At 39.3% G+C, this 21398-nt stretch overlaps 1 protein-coding gene across 3 annotated transcripts in view; it reads right to left on the bottom strand.

Annotated features, from left to right (window-relative positions):
• LOC138760779 (uncharacterized) overlaps positions 1 to 21398 on the bottom strand; it is a 218896-nt gene that overhangs the window by 39516 nt on the left and 157982 nt on the right. For all 3 annotated transcript variants that reach the window (XM_069931852.1, XM_069931854.1, XM_069931853.1), the window contains 4 exons: positions 20855 to 20969; positions 19070 to 19134; positions 14385 to 14525; positions 12969 to 13087 (listed from right to left, as the gene is read on the bottom strand). In XM_069931852.1, coding sequence (XP_069787953.1) covers positions 12969 to 13087; positions 14385 to 14525; positions 19070 to 19134; positions 20855 to 20969 — 440 coding nt within the window. The remainder of the gene's footprint in view (positions 1 to 12968; positions 13088 to 14384; positions 14526 to 19069; positions 19135 to 20854; positions 20970 to 21398) is intronic.

Consider the following 21398-nt stretch of genomic DNA (forward strand, 5'->3'; position numbering starts at 1 on the left):
AAGGATCTGAACGGCCTCCTCCTATGTTCTTATGCACTTCCATTCCTCTGATTCTCACTTAGTGTTCCTTGGTTGACAGTGATATGCTGATGGGACACAGGACCTACTTTACGGTAAACATTTACCCCCTTGACCTCTGTTTCTTCTGCACACCCCATCTATTACCAATCTCAACCCCTTTTACCCAATGGGGGAGTCAGACCTCAGAAGTTCTATATACAATATAACCTATCTGCTCACACCAAAACAGCAACTCAATTGTAGACTTCTGGTTTAATTTGTTGTCACCGTGGATGAGACGGTAACTTCTTATTTTAACACGTGAAATGTTTGTTGTTCAGTTTGCTTAAGGATGTTAAATTCACATCATGGGCAATGAACCAGTTTCAGTATTCAAAGGGTTAAAAGCTGAACAGTCAAAATACAGAAGGGAGTGATTTTTTGTTCCATGACCTTTCACATCAGGAATAAATGCAAACTGCGATGGCTAAGCTCTCCACAAGGACCACCAATGAAGCAGAGTCCTTTCCCATCCCCCATCTTCCCCGGTCACCATCTAAAATTCTGGATTCATTTAAAATTCATTTCTGATAGAAATTTGACATGAGAGAGGAACTGCTTTCATAGAAAGTTTCAGCATTTTGTTGCTTGGGAGTTGGAGGAGCTTTGCAGTCACATTACAATTTGATTTAATTTACCTCTTGCACTGTTTGCAAACAACAAGAAAAATGTTTGGCAATTTTTTTTTAAATCAAAAGGCTGAGTCTTTGACTTCAAACATTGTCCTGTATGAAAAGCAGAACATAATATTTGAAGTCATGATTGGCCACCTTTATTATCTTCCTTCCACAGACAATGTCTGTGGGATGGGTTCCTCCTGGTCCCCTTTTTGGTTGATAGATTGGAAAGACTGTAAAGATAGAAGTTTTCCTTTGATTGCTGGCATTAAACGCCATAATATAGGCAGCCATTGTATCTACCCACCCCCCACACCCAGCACACAACATATAATAACATGAAATTCAGCAGTGAAGGCTTTCAACAGACAACAGATGGGTTGGTATCTGTTTGCTACTTCTATACCAGTGATTCAAATGGCTGTTCCTTCTGTACCCCATAGTTATTTCTAATCCTATCCTTGGTCACATACCAAGTGTAATGACTCTAAGATCTGCCTCTCTCACTTCTATCACTTGGCTATTGTGACTAATTGCACAATGTTGGACTTTGCCACATCAGAGTTGCATAGAATTCTTCAGCCAAGTGTCACCTCAACCCTAGCTATTTTTCTTCACCTATCTTAACTATCTCAACATCTCCAATTGCCACCTCAAGTGAAGCCTTCAGCTTTAGGGATTCCTATATGGTCAATCCCAGGATTTGTCTGTCTCTCATCCAATAATCCACTTAGATTGCTTTCAGCCTGTGCTGACAACGTCCCTTCCAGCACCAAAAATCTAATTCCCTCACAATTATAAATCTTTAATTCTCTCCACAGCTACTTCCAAACTTCAGCAGAGAATTGCAAGCTGTTGATAAAGGTTCCAGTAACTGGCTGGCTATACTGTCTCTGGAAGTTGGGAGTTTCATCTTTCGAGATAAATTAATGGAATTAAGGGATACAAGATTAGTTCTCAAGGTAAAAGATGAGCAATGATCTTATTGAATGGTGCAACAGGCATGGGTGATCTTCCGTTAGATGCAGATCAGGCAACATCTTTGCATAGAAATGGCCAGTCAACATTTTAGGCCAGGAGCTTCATCTAATCTAATCTTTATCAAGACTAGGTGTTTTTTTTTAAAAAAGTATGATATTTCATATATGAAGGGGTAAAGGAGCTTGGGAGGGGCCAAGAGGTGAGATAGTGTTCAACAAATATTAGGAGAGGTGGAGAGACAGGAAGAGGGAGAGATCATTGGTGAGGAAGGGGGGGGGGGGAAGGAAGAACAGTAATGGGAAAAAGAGATGGAAATAGTGGAACCAAATAGAGATGGTTACCTAAAATTATTAAAATTGATGTTCATGCCATCAGGTTTAAGGCTGTCAAGGAAGAATATCTTGTGTTGTTTCTCAAGTTTATGTTTGATCTCACCCTGGAAAGTGGATGTGGCCGAATACAGATGTATCAGTGTGGAATGGTTGGGGGATTTGGAGTGTTTAGCTACAGGAAGTTCAAACCTACCATACAAATTGCACAGGTTCTCAGTGAAGGAGTTTCCCAATCTGCATTTGGTATCACCAATATAGAGGTGGCCACACTGAAGATACATCATCCAAGCCCATTGTAGATTAGATTGGATCATCTGCTCTGTCATTCTTATGTTTTTAAGACATTACTTTTTAAATGGTAAAGACCCTTTGAAATCCTTTTAACTTTTGTTAAACTTCTAAAAACTGGGAGAGTTTAAAATTCACCATGAACTTCAAAGTATATAATATAGATGCGGACTTGACCTTAACGTCCATCATCAATATAAAGTACTTAGTTTAATCTGATATCTTTGGACAAAGTAAGAACATTGGTCCATTTATGTCACTGATTGGTTTATCATGTCACTGACCTCCTTAGCGACTGCCTGTCTGCCTCTTAGCACTGTTGCAATCCAACTGACAGGGAATGGAGTCCAAAATAGTAACAAGATGCCTGTAGACATTTGGGAGGTACTGCCCATTTCAATGCCACAGCTGCATTTGGTACCTTCCCCATGCCACACCCACAACTCACCACCACTTACTACAAATAGAAATCAAGTCTTGAGTCCCACTTCTGAAACCATGACCAAGGTTGTCTGCTCTCTTTTACCCTAAATTTTGCTTCCCTCTGAAGGAAAAGATGCCTCTTTTTTTAAAAAAAAAAGTTCATATAACTGATTCTGTTTTTGCGATTTGATTCAATGGGTAATGGAATGAATTAAATTACTGTGTAAAATACAAGCTGGAATAGTGTGTGTTTTTAAATAAAATGGTAGTGAGATCATAATCCCTGCTTATACAGATTTTTGAGATAAACTAATTGGAGGTACTGCCTCCCCTCCCAACCTTGAAGTTTTCCTCTTACAATTAATGCAGGGTGACAGCTTCCCAATGGACTGGCAGCTCCTTGCAATCCAGCCACCAGCTGTAATTCTTCTAACACTTAGCAATGGCCCCACAGAATTTGTGCTTTAGTCCACTTAAGATTGTGGGAAACTGAGCAATATTTCTAACTTGAATGTCAGAGAATTATAGCTTAGAAATTGGTCCTTTGGCCCAATATATTTGTGCCAACCTTTTTTCTCATCTATACTAATCATTTACTTGCATTAGGAGTATATCCTTCTATGCCTTGGCAATTCAAGTGTTAGTCCAAATATTTCTTAAATGTAGTTATTGTGCCTGACTCCCCTCATCTTTTCTGGGGCTAAGTTCTAGATATCAATACCCTCGGTGGGAAAAAAAAACTTTCCTTTCACAATCCCTTCCTCTCACCTTGTTTTTGATACCCAAAACATGGGGTATTTCAATTCCTTGAGAATTTATTTCTGAAACCTAAACATTTTGAAAGCTCCTGGGTCAGACGTCGTGTATAAATGCCTATTTGGTAGGAATCCCACCATTCATCTACTGGTTATTTTATACAATTCAATCCTAAAAATTCAATGCAGTAGGGAAAACTGAGAACTGATTTCCAGTCAAGGTCATTGAAATTGCTGTGCAACAGAGAAATCTTAAATTACATAATTAGACAAGAATAATTGTTAAAATGTGTACCAAAGTAAACCTCCAGCAGAAAGAAATCAATTTATTATCTTTTCTTTCTAAAATATCATTACCTTGCAACCTTTAGCTTTCATTTCCGGACTCTCTCATTTTACATTCTTTCTGCCCTGTATCCCACAGCACAGTCATCACTGTCCACATCATTCACACTTTCTCTTTCTTTCAGACCTCTGACCCATGTTGGGCTCAATTGTGGGTGGTACTTTCCCTCAAAGTCTGCTTGTGTTATCTTCTTCATCCACAAGCAAAATGAATGAACATCAAAGAACTACATATGCTGGGAATCTAGAATAAAAACAAATGCAATTCTGCGAATGCCCCTTTGTAGGAAGATGTTTGAAGGGTTAATTCTAAGGTGAAGCTGGATTTCCTGAAATTTCCAGCATATTCTATTCTTATGGTGCTCAAGCATATGCTACCCTAAGGAGGAGAATCAGTTTAAACAATAAAGTTTGCAGATGCTGGTGTCCTGCAATACACATATGTGCTGGAGAAACTCAGCAGGTCCAGACTTGACGTTTCAGGGCTGATATCTGGGGGGCATGGCGAGATGGCGTAGGAAGAAAACGTCCAAAACCGCCTCTCCCCAGCTGAACTATTTAATGCCCAAATTAAAAAGCTTGGAACGATTGGAAAAATGTTTCTGAAAATATCTGAAGACAGAAGATAGACAATGGCTACAAATGTGAAGAAGGCTAAGACTCAATTATAAAAGAAATTACCTTTTAAAAGTGCCAAGGAATTGAGGCCTACTTACCAGAATAAAGCCACGGAATTGACTGAAGCTGCTTCCAAGCCACAACGAACTCCTGGAAGGCTGAGTAAAACGCCAGTGCCCGTCTTGCAGCCACAAGATGGTGCCGGCTTCACTACCTGCCCAGCTGAATCTGAAACGCGCACCCGTGTTGCCGGGCGCACGGACGAGGCAGCCGAGTGGCATCTAACAGCGTCCTCTGTAAGTCTGAGCGAACCCACTAGTGTGGCCGGCGGCTCTGTGGTCCACAGTGGTGTGTCGGAAGACACATCTACGTGGCTGATGGGGCTCCCAAGCATACGTGGAAACACACGTGCATGACCTGCTGAAGCGGGTCTGGACTGGGGGGGGGGACCTGATCACCGTCGGACTGAGGAAATCGGAAGGTATTGCTAAACAGATGGAGAATATGTCTTTCCAGATTACTTCACAGATGAATCAAGGATTTATGGACATGAAGGCTAGAATGAATAATATCTGTGAGGAAGTGTCATCTGTAAAAAAGGATATGTCCACTGTGAAGACTGATAGTAATAAATGTTTGAAGGCAGTTGATATAGTGCAAGATGATTTTAAGAAAATTGAAGAAGCATTTCTTGAATGTAGAGATCAAACGGAACAAAATGGAGAAAGTGGAAGATTCTTTCCTGGGTTGGGAAATTCAGAAGAGAGAATTGTTGAAGAAGATTGATTCTTTGGAAAATCGCCACAATAATGTGAAGATAGTGGGACTTCCAGAAGGTATTGAAGGTTTGGATCCGGTTAAGTTTTTTAAAGAAGTGGATTCCAGATATCCTGGGTGCTGAATTTTTTCCGGATGGCTTGGAATTGGATAGCGCACTCAGGGCATTAAGGAAGAAACCTTACCCAGGTCAGCTGCCTCGGATGTCCTAATTTGATGTTTGAGATATCAGGATAGAGAGATGATTTTGCAGATGGCGGTTCCATAAGCCCATCAAAGTCAGGCACCCTTGATGGTTCAGGGTAGTAGAGTATTCCTTTATGCAGATTTGAGCCAAGAGATAATTAAGAGGCGTAAGGAATTTAACTCAGCTAAAGAGGTGTTGTGGAGACACGGGTATAAGTTTACTTTTTGATACCCTGCTGTGTTGAAAGTTTTCTCAGGGAACTATCAATCTCAATTCTTTGAGAGTGATCATGATGCATTAATTTTTGCAAATTCTTTATCAGATCTACGTGTTCGATCCGATTACCACAATCACCTAAGAGGAAAGTATCTGATAAGGGGGATGGGAACAGGAACAGGAATGGGAAGAAGGGGGAAATGATGCAAAGTCTGCTTGACATTGAAGATCCAGAACAATCCTTGGGACTGGAGTCAGTAGGATGAATTTGAATTTGATGATTAATTTCTAAGAAGCTCAGCTGGAGGGTGAGGGTGGATGACTCTGATACTTCTATAGGTGGTCTGCCACTAGTGGCATTGTCCACAACCAGTTAATTGGGGATTTACTACATTAGTTGTAGTTTTAGAAAAGGTTTTTTTTATATTTACGCAAGAGGAGCTTTTTTATATTTGTCATAGCTGTGTGAGTTGTTTTTTTGTAAAATATGGCTAATTTGAATTTTGCGACTTTTAATGTTCAGGGTCTTAATAATCTGATTAAGTGTGCATTAGCATATATTAAAAAGATGAAGGTTGATAGATCTTTTTTACAAGAAACACATTTAGCTGAAAAATAACATATGAAGTTGAAGAGAGATTGTTCTGGACATGTTGTCACTTCTTCTTTTAATTCTAAGGCACGAGGTGTGGACTCAACCTCCTGGTTGGGCTAAAATTGAATTGGCTTGTATTTCTGAGCTTCAGGTTCATCAATTTATATTTAAGTGGAATTGTTGTTTGTTACAGGGATAAAATATGCCGGTTTTAAAACATTTATTAGTGATTTAGACAAAAAGAAATTCTGTTCTAGGTTCTGGGGTCAAGATTACAGCCCAAACCCCGTTATATCAAAATAAAGTTTTTTGATAAATAATCTGTATTTAAAAATTTGGAACTCTAAGGGTCTAAAGGTGATCGATGATTGTTTTGAATACGAACAGTTTTTCTTTTATTAGACTTAGGGAAAAATTTTAAATACCATCTAATTCTTTATTTGTATATTATCAAGTGCAAGCTTTGGTGATGGATAATTTTGGAAGAGAAATGACCTGCTGAAGCGGGTCTGGACTGGGGGGGGGGGGGGGGGGGAACCTGATCACCGTCGGGCTGAGGTTTAAGCTTTTGATTTTAGACACATTAAAAAAGGGATTTATTTCAGACATGTATGCCTTGCAACAAGACAAGATGAATAAACCAGATTTAAGTAAATCCAGATTTAAATGGCAAGAAGATTTATCTTTTGATATATCTCTGGAAGAATGGGAAGTTATATGTCAAGATAGTGTAACTAAATTACTTAATGTAAGATTTAGTTTAGTTAATTATAATTTTTTTACATCAGTTGTATTTGACTCCCGAGAAGTTAAAAAGATATGGTTTTAGTAATTCAGATTTATGCTTTAGGTGGGAATATTTGTACATGCAGTTTGGTTTTGTGATAAGGTTCAACCATTTTGGGGAAAAAATTAGTTTTTTTGGAAAAATTATTTAAGATTAAATTACCATTGGATCCATTTTTTTTTGTTGGGTTATACCATATCTTTAACTTGTTTAGGGTTGGACAAGTTTCAGATGGCATTTGTTCGTTTAGCATTAGCAGTAGTGCGGAAATATATTGCGATTACATGGAAAGATAATGTGGAATTAAATATAGCCCGCTGGTATAATGAGTTGAGATCTTGCATCTATATGGAGAAAATAACATACAATTTGCATGATAATTATTCTTTTTTTTCAGATGTGGTCACCCTATTGGGAATTTATGGGTTTAGAAATACAGGTACATGATCCCTTTATCTGGACATCTAAAATCCAGAAAGCTCCAAAATCCGGTAAGTGGGGAGAGAGGCGGCCGTCACTTGGGGGAGGTGGCCGAGGGACCGGCGCTTGGAGGAGTCTTTCCGAAATCTGGAATAATCTGAAATTCGGAACACACTGTCCCCCAAGGGTTCTGGATAAAGGATCGTGTACCTGTATCTTAACTTTTTTATTGTAAGTTTGAAACATCACACAGCATATGTAAGTAATTAACTGATATTTTTTTTTTGCTCCCCTTGTGGGGCCTATTGTGGGTGGGGGGTGGGGGAGATAGTGGTTTTGTTTATTTTAGTTTGTCTTTTTATTTGTTTTTATAGGTATTCTAAAATTATAAATAAAGTTTTTTTTTAATAAAAGGTATTGACTCTCCTTTACTTCCTATGGATGCTGTCTGACCTGCTGACTTTCTCCAGCTTGTAGGTGTATTACGTAAGATTATGTACGCAAGATTTATATTGCCTGGAAAATACAAGATTAAGAGGAGGTGATTTTTTTTTGATGATTTATTCTGAGTTTTAGAAGGAATTGACAAGTTAGAAAGAATGAAACATTTCCTCGGGTTGGAAAAGATCTGGTAGGGGAACATAACTTTAACGAACCCAGGTATTCAGGTGACAAATTAATTTAGAGATACAGCACAGTAACAGACACATCCAGCCCACGATCCCACACTGTTCAAATCTAACTCTATATGCTTTTGGAGCAAGGGAGGAAACCAGAGCATCCAGGGGAATCCCATGTGGTCATGGGGAGAGCATACAAACTTACTATAGACAGTGGCAGATTCAAACTCCGATCGTTAGCACTGTATTAGTGCCACCCTTAATAGGAAGAACTATCGCACAAAGTGTAGGTATATATTTGATTGGAATCCCATCATTCATCCATTGATTCATTTTATGAAAATCCAATCTGCAGAAAGGAGAGGGAGAACTAACTTGGGTGTCAATATCCCTGAAAGACTTCTGCAGCTAAATAAAATTAAATGATACATCTATACAAGCATTATAGTGGGAAATATGTGTTCATTGCCGCGTATTCAAATATGCAGTGCTCTCCCAAAAGACCTCCTTCATCTTTCTCTTTCTTTACTTTCATCCAGGCAGACCAGCTATGAGCAACTAAACAATGAAATAATTTTATAAAGATATGCAGATTTTGGAAATGTAAAATAAAGTAGAAAATGAAGAGAACAGAAGTTCAAGCAGTTTCTCCAGAAAGAGAAGCAGAATTAACATTTCAGGTCAAAGATCCCTTGTCAGAATTGGGAAAAAGAGAAAGAAGGCTAATTGGCAAGTTGGCATGATTAACGTACCAGAGGCACAGTGACCTGAGTTTGAATCCAGCACTGCCTGTAAAGAGTCTGTATGTTCTCCTCACTTGGGTTGATGGATGGCTGGTTATGTTTCTGCAGGATTGGGCAAGGACAAAGTACACAGGGCAAAATCCAGCTGTATTTCATGACATTCAAAGGCACTGCCATGACAAATCCCCACTATCACGATCTTGGGGTTGCCATTGCCCAAAAGCTGAATACCAGTCACTAGCATCATAAATCAGCCACAAGAGCAGGTCAGAATATCTTATGTCCGAGTTCCACAAAGGCTGACCATCATCTACAAGGCTGAAGTCAGGAATGTGATGGAATACTCTCCACTTTCCTGGAATGTGTACAGTTTCAACAACATTCTCGAAGCTTAAGACCAACCAGGACATGACCGCTCACACGATGGCAATACCATTCACAACCATTCACTCACTCCACCACTGAAGCATGGAGGCAGCAGTTTGTGCCATCTACCAGATGCAGCAACTCACCAAGACTCTATAGAAAAGCACCTTCCTAACATATGACCTCTGTCAGTTAGAAGCACAAGGGCAGCAAAAGCATGGCAATGCCTGGAAGTTGCTCTCCAATCCTCACAACACCTTCCACTGCCACTGGGTCAAAATCCTGGAAATGTCACCCTAACTGCATTGTGGGTACACACATCCCAAGAAGAGCAATGGTTCAAGAAGGCAGCTCATCACCAACTTATCAAGTGAAATTAAGGGTGGACAATTAAATGTCAATTCAACTGTGAAACCTAGATCTTGACTAAAAAGCATGATGACGCAGTGCCAATGAACATTGAGGTGTTTACACATTGTCCCTTTTTTCAGTGTGGAATCAATTTGAACATTGGGATATATTTGCTATTATAATTGTATTGATACCACTTGAAAACCAAATTCCATTATATCACCAAAGACTCAAAAATTTCTACAGTTGACCCTGTGGAGAACATTCTGACTGGTTGCATCATTGTTTGGTATGGAGGTGCCAAGGCAAACGACAAGAGAAAAAAAATCTTGGGAGTTGTTAACTCGGCCAGTCACATCACAGGCACCAATCTTCACTCCGTCATCAACAAGAGACAGGGTCTTAAGAAAGCAGCGTCTATCCTCAAGGACCCCACTACCCAGGCCATGCCATCTTCACACTTCTACCATCAGGAAAGAGGTATAGGAACCTGAAGATGAGCACCCAGCGGCACAAGGATAGTTTCTTCCCTCTGCCATCAGATTTCTGAATGGACAATTTAACCACAGACACTAGCTTACTTTCTCCTATTTTCTTGCATTATTTATTTATTTTAAAAATGTAATTTATAGAAATATTTGCACTCTAATGCTGCCAAAAATAAGTACATAAGAAATAGGAGCAGGAATAGGTCATCTAACCCATCGAGCCTGCTTCTCCATTCAATAAAACCATGGCTGATCTGATCATTGACTCAACTCCACCTACCTGCCTTTCCCCCATATCCTTTAATTCCTTTTTTAGATAAAAATCTATCAAACTAAACCTTAAATATGTTTAATGAAGTAGCCTCGATCTGCTTCCCTGGGCAGAGATTTCCACAGTTTCACTACTCTCTGGGAAAAACAGTTTTTCCTCATCTCCATCTTAAATCTACTCCCCTGAACCTGGAGGCTGTGACCCCTAGTTCTGGTCTCACCTACCAGTGAAAACAATTTTTATGCCTTTATCTTATCTATCCCTTTCATAATTTTATATGTTTCTATAAGCTCTCTACTCATTCTTCTGAATTTGAGTGAGTATAATCCCAGGTGATTTGGTCTCTCCTTGTAAGTCAACCCCTCATATCTGGGATCAACCTGGTGTACCGACTCTGCCTCCAAGGCCAGTATATCCTTCCTCAAGTCTGAGACCAGAACTGCACACAGTACTCCAGGTGCAGCATGACCTCCCTGCTCTTGAATTCAATTCCTCTAGCGATGAAGGCCAACATTCCATTTGCCTTCTTAATAACTTGTACCTGCAACCCAACTTTTTGTGATTCATGCACAAGCACTTCCAAGTCCTTCTGCACTACAGCATGCTATAGTTTTTCACCATTTAAATAATAATCTGCTCTTCTATTTTTCCTATCAAAGTGGATGACCTCACATTTACTAACATTGTACTCCATCTGCCAGTCCTTTGTCCATTCACCTAACTTAACTATATCCTTCTCTCCACATCCTCTGTACAATTTGCTTTTCCACTCAATTTAGTATCATTCGCAAACTTAGCTACACTATGCTCTGTCCCCTCTTTCAAATCAACAAATTTTGTGACTGTTCATGACAATAAATTCTGATACTGAAATCAAATGATCAATAAATGAATGCTTAACATATCCATGAATTAAAACTTACAATTAAAGCAAAAGTCCAAAAGAAATTAAGGGAGTGCATTAAACAATCTTATGGAGATATTTACTTGCACAAGTCACCAGCTGAATCAAAGTATAACAATTCCTCTAAATGGGAGGTCAATTATTTGGGCATGTTTGCTCATTCTGTAGCCTTGTCCAAGATCAACTATCATTTGCTTTTAAAACAAACAAGGCGTTTTGCATTACCTTATTTTTTTTAAAACTCTTTGATCCTATTGAAGTGAGTGTCATTTCGGAATTTGTTTTTCCCCTGATGCCACTCTTTTTCACTGATGCTGTGCACACTTAGGTTTGCAAACAAGATTTGTGTGAACCTAACACATTCCAAGAGTGGATTCAAAGAAAAGTTACTGATATTTGCACTATTTACCTCTTCTTCCTTGTTTTTCCTGATTTTAATATAGAAATTAGCTTACATCATGCAAGATAGACATTGACTTAAGGAATATTTTCAAGCAAAAGACAAGAGTGAAAAAGAGGGAAGCAGTAAGGTAATATTTAATTCATAGTCCAATAATAGTTCTACACAATCTCAATACTGGGTTGGAGTAGGACAGATTCAGTAGGCATTCTGGAATGATTTCTATATTTTAGTAAAGATACCTGACAGTGAATTAAAATAAAACTTTAGTTCCACTCTAGTAATTATTATCTTTCCAACCTTTTTAATTGTCAGAAAATTAGTTTTAAAGCTTTATCTTGTGCTTTCAAATAAAGGTGAAAATCCTTTCAGCAAAATATAATAAAGACAAACATTGTCCATGGCAAAAAAATCCAAGCAGAAAATTAATTTGAGGTAACTTTATGAAGGTAAATAATTCAATTTACAACTGTGCAGGAAAACAAATGCTTCAGTTCTTCCTATAATTTTTAAATTCCTCTAATAGTTGTTGCTGCACTGAGAGGATATGTTTTAACTAATGTCTGATTTTGTTTCATTTCCAGAAAAGGGCTGCATGTACTATTTTTTTTTCCTTAAATTGAAAGCAAAAGGTAGAACTAGAGAGAAGGATACTAGTTATTGCGGAGTGAGACAGAGTGCAGGCAGTCCCTGGGATAAGCAAGGCTTCCATCCCAGGGAACTTCACTACACCAATTTTTCACTGTTTGAAACATCCGGTTTCTATGGTAACCCATTTTGTACTACACAGCATATACCCACAATACTTGTTTCAACAATTAGACGACCACTCATAATTAAACTAATGCAGAATATGGTTATTAATGAATACCATGAAATATTTTACTATTAATTTTACGAGTTTAAAAAACGCTTTAAAAATGTACTGGAGAATTTGTGTAAAGTTGAATTTCTGGAAACAATTCAGTCATAACCCATGCAATCCCTGCATTAAATTAATCACTAGGTATCGTTCCTATAGCATTACAAATAACTCCAGATAGGCTACATGATCATTATAATCTGCAGTAAAATATGAAGAACCCAATTCTTGATTACTTAAAACTCGAATCTGGTTTCAAGCACAACTTGCACTTCAACATTAGTAACTAAATTGCTTCGGGAAATGGCCTTAATCCAGATGGAGGCCATTCAGGTCATCTTGTCTGGAATGACTAAAAATGAATGATCCTACCTAATCCCATTTTTCCAGATCTTTTTCCATAGATCTACAATAACTAACGAAAAGAAATATACATCATTAATTGAAGAGAACATAATATTATTGACTTGAATTTAGTTAATCATTTTACTCATTGTTTCTTTTCTGCTTTTATCTTCATATTTGTCTGACCCCTTAGCACTGTCTGAGTTCTTCAACTCACCTCTTTCTCCAGTTTGCTGAAGTTGATAGTGGTTTTCTTGCAGAGCTGCAGTTTAAACTCTTTTCGTCCCAACAGTTTGAGTTCCCCTATGTGTTTGTAAGCTTGGAGTTCCTCGACCACTGATGGAAAACACATTTCCCAGAATTAGTTTTGAGGTTTTCTTCCCCAGTTCTCCATTTCTTATCTTCACAGCAGTCTGTAAATGTGAGAAACTCAGTGGCATCCTCAAATCCAGAACATCTACAACTGCTGTTATGTCCTGGGACACGCCCCTCAATATGGATGTGGTCAGGTATTATCATGTACGTGATCAGGAATGGCTTTTCATGTTATGGCAATGATACCCAGACATCCTCCCTTCTCATTCCAAGTGCTCACACACCTCCATCCCTTAATCCTCATCCCTTCAATAGGCAATGTACTCAATCTGCCGATGAATCCCCTTCCTACTAGTTTGCTCTGGCCCCTCCCTCAACTTTACTTCAGTTTCATTCTTCACTGGGTGCCCCTGTGTCCCATAAATCTGATGTCATCACTATTCATTACCTTTGACTTTATTTATTGAATATCTGGCATTGTCAACCTTATCCACAGGAGAACCATACTTAATCCCTTCACTCTCATGGTGAGGGAGGTGTTCAGAAAAGTAAATTAATGAAAAATATAACTAATTAAGAATTTTGGGGTTAAAAACATTGCACACATCTAAATTTGCAATTTACCTGTTTATGGTCATTACAGTTGGCGTAGCAGGCAGCATGGTTGGCAGAGTGGTTAGTGCAACACCTTTACAACTCCAGTGATCAGGACCAGGGTTTGAATCCCACACTGCCTGTAAGGAGTTTGTATGTTCTCTCCATGTCTGCATGGATTTTCCCCAGGGCTCCGGTTTCCTACCACCACTTGAAAGGTAGGATAAAGTAGGCAGCACAGACTCATGGGCCAAAATGGCTTGTCACTGTGCTGTATGTCTAAATTTTAAAAACTACTGAATGTATATAAAGATGGTTCTGAACGTAGCCAAAACCTTGCAGAAATGGCTTCCAGAATTGATCGCCAACACAAAAAGAAGTTTCAATTTTGAAGCAATTCAATGTCATGAATTGTGTCGTGATGTTATGTGCAGTGTTGCCAAAGCAAAACTGACTCTGCACCACATGAGGTCAGCTGTTGGGACAGATGGTGAAAAATTTGGTACAGAGCTAGATGTTAAGGAGTGTCTGAAAGGAGGGAAGTGGTAGTGAAGGAGAGAGGTGCAAGGAGGACATTCCTGATCTGAGGCATGAGGAATTAAAGTCAGGAAGGAATGTGCAGTGAAGAGGTTAAGAATGGGTCTCCCATTTAAAAGTTGTGAAATAAGTTGTCTCCAGTGTGGCACATTGGATATGGAACAGTCAGTTTGCAGGAGTGCTTTACCTTCACCCGTTTTGCTGGTTACAATGTTCAGGGATAGAAGTCTGACATCTTCCTTCAGACCCAAAATTTTCCGACATGCATCAATCACTTTAGCAACTGTTGAATCCCTTGGGACTCTCAGCTGCAGCTTTCGCTGGAAAGCTGTGAAGGAATCAAGATACAAATGAAAGGATGAACACAATCTAATTTTATTGATGAAGGCTTCTTCCTCCAAGCAAATGGACATAAAATAAATTCCCATTTTGTCCCTGTCTGCCAAGAATATTTCTATGAGCCTCCTGCCATTTCTGTCAATGGCAACTAGACCACTCCTCTCCCTCCCCTATCCACCTTCTGTAGGGATTGCTCCTTTCGAGACTTGTCCACTCATCCCTCCCCTGGTACTTACCCCTATAACTGTCGGAAGTGAAGCTGTTACTCATAATACCACCTCTCTCACCATTACCATTCAAGGATGAGACTAGAAGGGCCAATATGGCCTGTTTTCGTACTGTAATTGTTATATGGTTATATGGTTATGAAGCATTTGGAGGCACATGACAAGATAGGCCAAAGTCAGTATGGTTTCCATAAGGGAAAATCTTGCTTGACAAACCTATTTGAATTCTCTGAAGAAGTGAGAAGCAGGCTGGATAAGGGAGATGCAGTAGATGTTGTGTATTTGGATCTTCAGAAGGCCATTGATAAGGTGCTGCACATGAGGTTACTTAACAAGATAAGAGACCATTGTATGACAGGAATCATACTAGCATGGGTAGAGCATTGACTGGCTGGAAGCTGACTGTTGGAGTACATGGATCATATTCTTGTTGGCTGCCAGTTTCTAGTGGTGTTCCATATGGGTCAGTATTGGGGCCACTTCTTTTTAAGTTGTATATTTCAGGGGTGGCCAACCTTTTAATTTTTAATTTAAACATACAGAATGGTAACAGACCATTTCAGCTCACGTGTCTGTGCTGCTCAATTAACCTATACCCCCATTTTGAGGGCTGAAATGGCCTGTTACCGTATAGTATGTCCAAATCAAAAATTAAAAGGTTGCCCACCCCTGATCTAGATTATGGGAGGAATGGCTTTGTGGCCAAGGCTGCAGATGATTGGGTGGCACGGACCCGTGAGCCAAAATGGCCTGTGACCACGCTGTATGTCTAAATTTTAAAAGTAAATTTAATTTTTAAATTTAAAATTTATGATAAGTGGTAGGTGAAGAAGCAGGTAGTGATGAGTAATCAAGGAGGCTGCAGAAGGTTTTAGACAGATTGAGAGAATGGGTAGAGAAGTGGCAAATTAAATACATTGTCAGAAACTGTATACTCATGCACTTTGGTCGAAACAATAAAGGGGAGAAAATTGAAAATACCAGATATAAAGGGATCTTGGAGTATTCGTTCAATGATATCTTGAAGGTAAACTCACATGTTGAGATGGTATTGAACAAGGCAAATGCAATGCTGGCATTCTTTTCAAGAGGAATAGAATATGATATTAATGTGATATTAAGGCTTTATAAGGCAGTGATGTTGAGGCTTTATAAGGCACTGGTGAAACTGCATGGAGCATTCCGAGCAGTTTTGGGCTCCTTATTTAAGAAAGGATGTAATGATGTTAGAGAGGATTCAGTGGAGGTTCACAAGGATAACTCTGAGAATAAAAGAGTTATCATATGAGGAGCATTTGATAGAACCTGGCCTGTACTTGATGGAATTTAGAAGAATGAAGGGCAATCTCACTGAAACATTTTGATTTTTGGAAAGCTTGGACAAAATAGATATAGAAAGGTTGTTTGCCATGTGGAAGAGTTTAGGACAAGAGGGTACAACTTTAGAATTGAAGGACGTCCACTTAGTACAGAGATGTGGTGGAATCTCTTTAGTCAGATGGTGGTAAATCTGTAGAATTTGTTGCTACAGGTGTTTGGGGAGGCCAAGTCATTAGGTGTATTTAAGCCAGAAATTGATAGGTTCTTGATTAGTCAGGGCATCAAAGATTATGGGGAGAAATCCAGACAGTGGAGCTGAGTGGGAAAAAGGATCAGCTCATGATAAGATGGCAGACTTGATGGGCTGAATAGCCTATTTCTTTTCCTCTGTCTTATGGTATTATGATACAGGAACCTAAATTGCCCTTTCAGGTGAGGCAAAGATTCACGTGCACCTCCTCCAATCTCATCTACTGCATTTGGTGCTCCTAACTTAGCCTCTACAACAGTCAATCCAAATGAAGACTGGGGTTTGTTTTGCAGAGCATCCATGCTCTGTCCGTAATAGCCATTCTGAGTCCTTCTTGCATATATTCATGCTCCCTTTCCCATTCCTGCACCCTGTCTGACCTGGGCCTTCTCCAGAAACTGGGAGAATAACACTTCATATTCTACTTGGGCACTCTGCAGCCCAATGGGACGAATATAGAATTTTCTAATTTTGAGTAATGAGTCCCCTCTCTCTTCTTCTGAGCTACACCCATTCTTTCCTTTTCTCCCACCCCCCCCTCCCCATTTTTGTCCTTTGTTTCACACACCCCCTACCAGCTCCACCCATTCCCATCCCCTCCCCTCTCTTGTTCCATCCTCCTACACCCACATCACCAACAGGATTTCCCCCCCCCCCCCTTCCTCAGTTCCATCTGGTCCAATCTGTCCTTGACCTCTCCCCAAACAGCTCCCATTAAACCACCACCGTCATCTTCTCTACTCAGATACCAACACAAGTGGAGCCTTTGACTCCACTTGTCACCCCCACCATCCATCTCCAACTTCACCCTATATGACCACTCGACCCCATTTTTTTCCTCTTGCCTTTCTTTTTGTCTGGCACCTGCCAGTCAACTGCCTCCTTCTCCCCATTTGTGTATCATCCTTCACCCTGCCTGGTACAGGCCCCAGTTGAATCTCTCCCACCCTGTCCTCACTATTTCTAGTTATCTCCCCTCTGCACTCACATTCCTGATGATGGGTTCTGACTCGAAATGTCGACCATTCTTTTTCTCTCTCTGACATTGCTAAACCTGCTAAGTTATGGGGAAAAGGTAAGTTGTTTGATCTAGGTCCATACCCAGATCAGCCTTGATCTTGCTGGATGGCAGAGCACGATTGACAGTCCTGATGCCTACTCCTGCTCCTATTTGTTATTTCTCTAGCAGACTGTCTTTTGCCAAGAGTCTATTTTTTGTTGAAGTTTACTCTTAATCAGTAAAACATAGAATAGACTAATGAAGTGTTGAATAATCACTGAAATTACCACTCCACAATTAGAAAAACAATGGAACTATGCATGAATTTGCATTGGCAAAACTCCTACCTATTGCACTGTTTGGAGAGGAATCTGAACTTTTGCTGATTTACTGCATTTTGGTTGATCAACATAAATTGATCAACATAAACTTAGCATCCATGGGAAAGAACGACTGGAGAAATGCTCACAAAAAGTCTGTGCTGAGGGCAGGACCACCTGGATGTAAGTTTTGGTTTTATTAGGTCAGAGAAACCTCTCTGATTCTCCTCAGACCAGTGAAGATTAAGGGGAAATTTGTTGAAGGTATTAAAAATTATGGGTGGTCCTGATTAACTCAACATCGGAAAGGTAGGAAAATGAAACAGATGCATTGAGGATGGCTGGTAAAAGATGTCATAACAAAACCTGTTTACATTGTGAGCTCTTGTATTCTGAAATGTATGTTTGAAGGGCAGTTGGAGTTGATTCATTTGTTAAATTGGATAAACATTGGATTTCTTTTTCCAAGATTATGAGATAAGAGGAGGGACTGTGAGTGTTTATACAGCTCCTTCATTCAACTGGAACAGGAGCAATGATGGATGCTCAGATACTAATGCATGGGCCAGGCTATAGGTTCAACAGCACATTTCCTGCAAACTGGCAACTACTTGGCCAGGAGCTGGTAAATACACTATTCCATTCAGTCAAGGACAAAAGGGCTGTTCTTGCTGCCATTGAGCCAGTATCTTGTTGGATATATTGGCGGGAAGGAACCTGACTAATAAACAGAAGCATCATATTTGAGCTGGAGATGGATATGATTACCATGGGTAATTATGCACTCTTTCTGTTAGGTCAAAGCTGCCCACTATGTGGGTTCAGAAGTAAGGCTGTCAGCTGTCGCATAATGCCAGATGTTGGTGTTCTGACCCCAGTGTAAGCAGACTTTTCTACTCTTCTTTCATTTATCTTCATCCTCCAGCACAAGACATTTTGAAAGCAGGCACAAAATGTCACCATCCAAATATACAGCTGTTAAATTTTAAAGTCAATAATAATTTTTGCAAACCATGTAAGACCATATTGATGAGGAGCAGACCAGCTAGAATATCTGTGCAAATTATGAAAAATCAGTTAATTACAGGATAGGTAAGTGGGTAAGCACCAAGCTCTCCTTGTGCTTCAGGTGATGGAGTTTATGAGACTATACATGGCTTTGGTAAGTATTCTTCATCTGTTAGATAAATCATTATTTGACCTTGTTCTTCTTTCATCAACTGATATTCTCTGCTTATTAGGATTTTATCTTAAATGGGATTTTTTTTCAAAATCCATGATAGCTGAAATAAGTCAGACCAAATAAATGTATTTTGTATAGAACCTGACCACTATGTAAAGGAGACTAACATTACATAAGAGAAACAAAAAATATATTATAAACAGCAAGTCAGACTAAAATGTAACTTTTTTTACCTTTCACTGATAAATTAACCAAATTAGAGTTTTTAATTGTTTTTTCCTCTGGGTGTTTATCTTCCCTGAAAAAAAAAGAGATTATAAATATATGCAATGAAATAATATTGAAACAGACAGTGGTTGCTTCATCACCTGAAGGTATGAAACAAATCAAAGCAGTAAAAATGTCTTTGATTGCTGAATTAATTTCAGGTGTGCGCGCCCGTGCGTGTGCGCGCCCATAACAAGCAGAAGCTCCCTTCACAATGGCAACAAGACTAAGGTATTATGAAGGATGCTACTGTTCATGGAACCATGTCTCTAGGTGCATCAATGTCTTTGGTGGTGATGGATCAGGTATATTGATCCATCAAATAAATGGAAGAGTATTTTCATCCTTGAGCTAGTGACCTTAGTCAAAGTGAAATCTTAATTCTTGAATAGGCAGAATTATTAACATGGAGGAATTAGATGCTTTTACTCCATTCTTAAAAGTTGCCAGATAAAAACATACTGAAATGCTGGAAGAACTCAACTGGTCTTTCAGCATCTATAGGAGATAAAGATATATTGCTGATGTTTCAGCCCTGAGCCCTTCTTCAAAAATTAAAGGGAATAGGTAAAAACAGGGAATTTCAGAATATAGACAATGTTGGCTGGGGAAGAATCCAGACCAACAAAAGGTGTTAATTGGATAAGAACAGAGACGAGAATTTATTATGTCTGCATGAAAGGAGGCAGGGAAAAGGGAGAGGGACAGAGGTGGGGGAAGTAGTGATGGGGGAGAAGAACACGCTATTGCGGCTCTGTCTGCATGGATCTTCCAGTGGCCACTCATTTAAATTCCCCATTCTTTTCTCTTGCTGACATGTCTGTGCATGGTCTCATGCATTATCAGACTGATTCTACCTGCAAATTAGAGGAACAACACCTTATCTTCTGACTGGGCACCCTCTAACTGGATGGCATTGATATTGACTTCTCTGGCTTTTGTTAAACCCCCATTAATTCTTCCCCATCGCCATCCCCCATTTCTGTATCTCTCCCTTTTCCCTGTCTCCTTTCTCGCAGACATAATAAATTCTCGCCTCTCCCCTAATCATATCCAATTAACACCCTTTGTTGGTCTGGATTCTTCCCCAGCCAGCATTATCTGTATTCTGAGATTTCCTGCTTTTTGCTTATTCCTTGAAGAAGGGCTCAGGCAATATATCTCTGTCTTCTATAGACAGTGAAAGACTGGCTGAGTTCCTCCAGCATTTTGGGGTGTTTTTACTGCAATCTCAGCATCTGCAAACTTTTTGGTTTCACTCAAGAATTGCCAGATACCAATTCATACATTATTCTCAAAGATTTAGTAAATTATATCAGCAAATGCATCTTTAAAAAGAAATATTCAGTACTGAGTGGTGTCTTGGAATGTCTTGATGTCAGAAAGGGCTCCACTTAAAATGTAACCCTGCCTTTCTTCTTTGTAACATGAATGGTAAGGATAGATAAGTGCAATTTTCTTTCCAGACTAAAACATTCTTTCACAGCAATGACCTTGGAGATAGAGATCACCAACTACCTTAAGGCTTCCTGTCCATCCTCTTTGAAATTAATGGATAAATGTGTAAATTATCCTTTGAAACAAATCCAGCCTCTTTTGGACTTGTTGCGAAAATATCTCTGTCATTTAATGCATGGTTATATTAATCTTCATTGAAGGTATGATTTGAAGTGTCTGTTCACTTCCCTTACCAGGCAACTGTTTTTTCTGCACTTAAAGACAGGTACATTTCAGTAATGGTTGTCACTTACCTGTTCTGGAGGTGGCTTGATGGATGGCTGATCCATTCTGTAGGCTGTTTCTGAGAAACACTAAGAGCAACCAGGGCAGCTGTAAATCTCTCTACATCATAAGGGCCTATTGTCTCTTGATATAACAGATTGGGGAATTGAAAGAATAAATCTCACTGGCTGGTAAGAATCAGAAGTCCACACAGAGGTAACAGATAAAGTACTGCCCCATCAATATCCCTGCCAGCCTTTCAGCACAATGTTCAAAGTTCAAAAGTTGTACTGAAGCCAATGTCCTTCACGTAAATGGAGTTGTGCTTTAACTCAAAATCCTTTAGAAGACTCTTTCCTTGTCATTGTGCTGAAGGATGATGGGCATTTGTGAAGTATTTCAATAAAGATAGATGAGAATGTCACATACGGTATGTAAGTACAAAGTTTAGATGCACTGACATTCTTTATTGCAGCTACAAGGGTACATAAAGTACCCAAACAAACAATGTCTAAATTAAATTACTGCGTAATAACAATAAATTAAATGACCCCATTGAAGTACCACAAGGTG

Source organism: Narcine bancroftii, chromosome 4 (genome assembly GCF_036971445.1).
Source record: "Narcine bancroftii isolate sNarBan1 chromosome 4, sNarBan1.hap1, whole genome shotgun sequence".
In the NCBI taxonomy this organism is placed as follows: Eukaryota; Metazoa; Chordata; class Chondrichthyes; order Torpediniformes; family Narcinidae; genus Narcine; species Narcine bancroftii.